At 37.7% G+C, this 2,836-nt stretch overlaps 1 protein-coding gene across 4 annotated transcripts in view; it reads right to left on the bottom strand.

Moving 5' to 3' along the window:
- Positions 1–2,836, bottom strand: part of stxbp5a (syntaxin binding protein 5a (tomosyn)) — a 138,104-nt gene that overhangs the window by 36,840 nt on the left and 98,428 nt on the right. For all 4 annotated transcript variants that reach the window (XM_014011575.1, XM_014011574.1, XM_014011573.1 and 1 more), the window contains one exon: positions 541–664. In XM_014011575.1, coding sequence (XP_013867029.1) covers positions 541–664 — 124 coding nt within the window. The remainder of the gene's footprint in view (positions 1–540; positions 665–2,836) is intronic.

Below are 2,836 nucleotides of genomic sequence, written 5' to 3' on the forward strand. Positions count from 1 at the left end.
CTAGCTACCTAAATATTTATCTTAAATATTTAGCTAGCTACCTAAATATTTAGGTTGCAACTAAAATATTTAGCTAGCTACCTAAATATTTAGGTTGCAACTTAAATATTTAGCTTGCAACTTAAATATTTAGCTAGCTACCTAAATATTTAGGTTGCAACTAAAATATTTAGCTAGCTACCTAAATATTTAGGTTGCAACATATTTAGGTTGCAACTTAAATATTTAGCTAGCTACCTAAAAATTTAACTTAAATATTCAGCTAGCTACCTAAATATTTAGGTTGCAAATATTTAACTAGCTACCTAAATATTTAACTTAAATATTAGCTTAGCTTACCATTTTAGGTGGTAATTTTTGACTATGTAACTTTACAAACGGCACCCCATAAGGGTTAAACATGTACAGGTTATTTTCTGGTTTAGGCTACAGAAATGAACAAAAAATCAATACAACGTCCTAACAAGGATAGTTATACAAACGCGCGCGCGCGTGTGTGTGTGTGTGTGTGTGTGTGTGTGTGTGTGTTGTTCTCCTTACCGTGCGGTGTGATTGTCTGGACTGGCTTGCCTTGGCCTCTGATGTTCCATATGGTCAGAGTTCCATCTGAGTGACTGCAAATGAACTGCTTGCCCTCATGATGCCAAGCAACTGAGTGGATAGCCTAAGAAATGACAAGCATGGAGGGAGAAGGTTGGTGGGGTGAGGTCGGACWGCGGTTCAGCTGAATAAAAGCATCATGCGCCTTATGCTACATGTTTGTTCCAGTACTACAGCCACACAGTATATGCTGCTAGTGAGTGGTTTAAAGGCCTGCGATTGTGTGCTCATAGACAGATGCTTTAAGGGAGATAACTGACTTCACACCATTTTCTTTCATTCACTGAACTCAGTGATTTAAAGCGTGTCTCAGACCTTTAATTAAGATATCCAGAAATTGTTTTGACTCGTGAAAAAGGGCATGAAATGTTACCATTAAAAGCTTGAGTCAAAGTTTAAAATTACAAATGGGGGCAAAGTTGAAAGAAAGAAAAGGAATCAGATGGAGATACTGATCTTTAATGGAGATGAGCTAACAAGGAAGATTGTCCTTTTATTTCTCCCATCAGCCAAAGTGTTGTTGTCATGATTGTTTATCCACTGACAATAAAGCACAGAAATCATAAGCATGTTGTGACCAAACATGAGTTAGTAAAGGATTGACTATTGATACCTTATTTAAAAATCAGATCCATTTGCCATTACGCAACTTTAATTTGACTTTGCTGCATTTTGCAAAAATAGCTTCAAGAAACAGGACAGCATAGAGAATAGTACCTAATTAACTCTGGTCTGCGACTTTAGTAGTTATTTATGGTAAAAGACATCYGAATTATGAAAAATGTGTTTGATAGTGAAGACTCTTTGTGGGTTAATCAGTCACCAAATATCATTTCACAAAGCATTCTTAGATTTCAGAACTTCCTTATTTCTTGTTTGTAAAGATTTGTTTTATAGGAATAATGAGACCTGATGATTAATGGCTGAGGTGGTCTTCTGAAGCTGGTGGCAGTGATGTGGTTAAAATGGATAGTCTGTCGGCCAAGACAGAATGACAGTTTGTCAAAAATATTTGCCACAATTGATTCATCACTGCGCAGCGCCAAGTGGCAGGGATGTATGTATGTAGGTGTTCAGAACGAAGTGTGAAGAAATATTTTTTGAACAAGTGTATTTGTGTTCATGACTACTAAATAGATCTTCAGTCATAGTTGATTTTCCAAGGTTCTTATCCAAAGTCCACACCGAGCATGACAGTATAGATGGTGTCTGAAGACTGAATCATGATTTCTACAACTTTAACTCCAAACTTTGCGGTTTTCAACTGAGGAAGCTTCTCAAACATGAAGTGAAATGTCTTCCCTGTATTGAACAAGTTAATGTAATCCCTCATTCACTCTTTTAATAGTGATTTGRTAATGACAGACCTCTAGATAGATTCCCAAAAGTCTGTCAGGGCATTGTTCATTTTGACAGTCCCAACAGGCAACAATGCACTCCGCTTAATTGGAAAATGAGCAGGGTAATTAAAACACACGGTACTCGTCAAATCAAACAATACCAATTAAAAAGACTAATTTCATAATTTATCACATTAGGCCTCTTTTCCACAGACTGGTCTTTGGGGAAGAGAGAATTCAGYCAACACTCATTACGGTCACATGAGAGCACCTCACGTTCACATTCACAGTGAAGACAGTAACGAGCTCGAACTTTAAGATCACTGTAGAAAAACAGACGTAACACATAAGAACATCACGGCCCYGAGTTTGAAAATCATCTGGCAGCCTCATGTCATACCGGGACCCATAACTGCCCTCAAGTGTTAAACACACACGTATACACAACCATGTTTCCATCACTTCAGAAGAAAGGATGTTGGYATACATTTTAAAGGCTTTATTAACAACCAGGAAAAATTACTTCTTTTCATAGTTATTCTCATTCCAGAGGCTCCTCATGCACGGGATGCCCTTTTTGCTCTTTGCCCATAAGTGATCTTTTGCACGGCTCCGCTCCTCAGACGCCACAAATGGTTAAAGGATTGAAGTTTTTTTTGGTCAGCTACATCTGCAGGAGCATTTTGAATCAAATGAGTTGCAGCTTCTGCAATCAACCTTCTCCTTAAACCCCAATAATCACATAAAAACAGACATACTGGAGAGAATGTATTTCTTGGTGATTTGCCCAACGCAGATCAAGACGCTCGTCTTAGATTAAACTCACTTAAACCTTGAAACATGCAAAGTCATCCTAGAACTTATAATTCATTTTATCTCAACGGAAAAGGCAGGTG

This window comes from Austrofundulus limnaeus, unplaced genomic scaffold (assembly GCF_001266775.1).
Source record: "Austrofundulus limnaeus strain Quisiro unplaced genomic scaffold, Austrofundulus_limnaeus-1.0 Scaffold82, whole genome shotgun sequence".
NCBI lineage: Eukaryota > Metazoa > Chordata > Actinopteri > Cyprinodontiformes > Rivulidae > Austrofundulus > Austrofundulus limnaeus.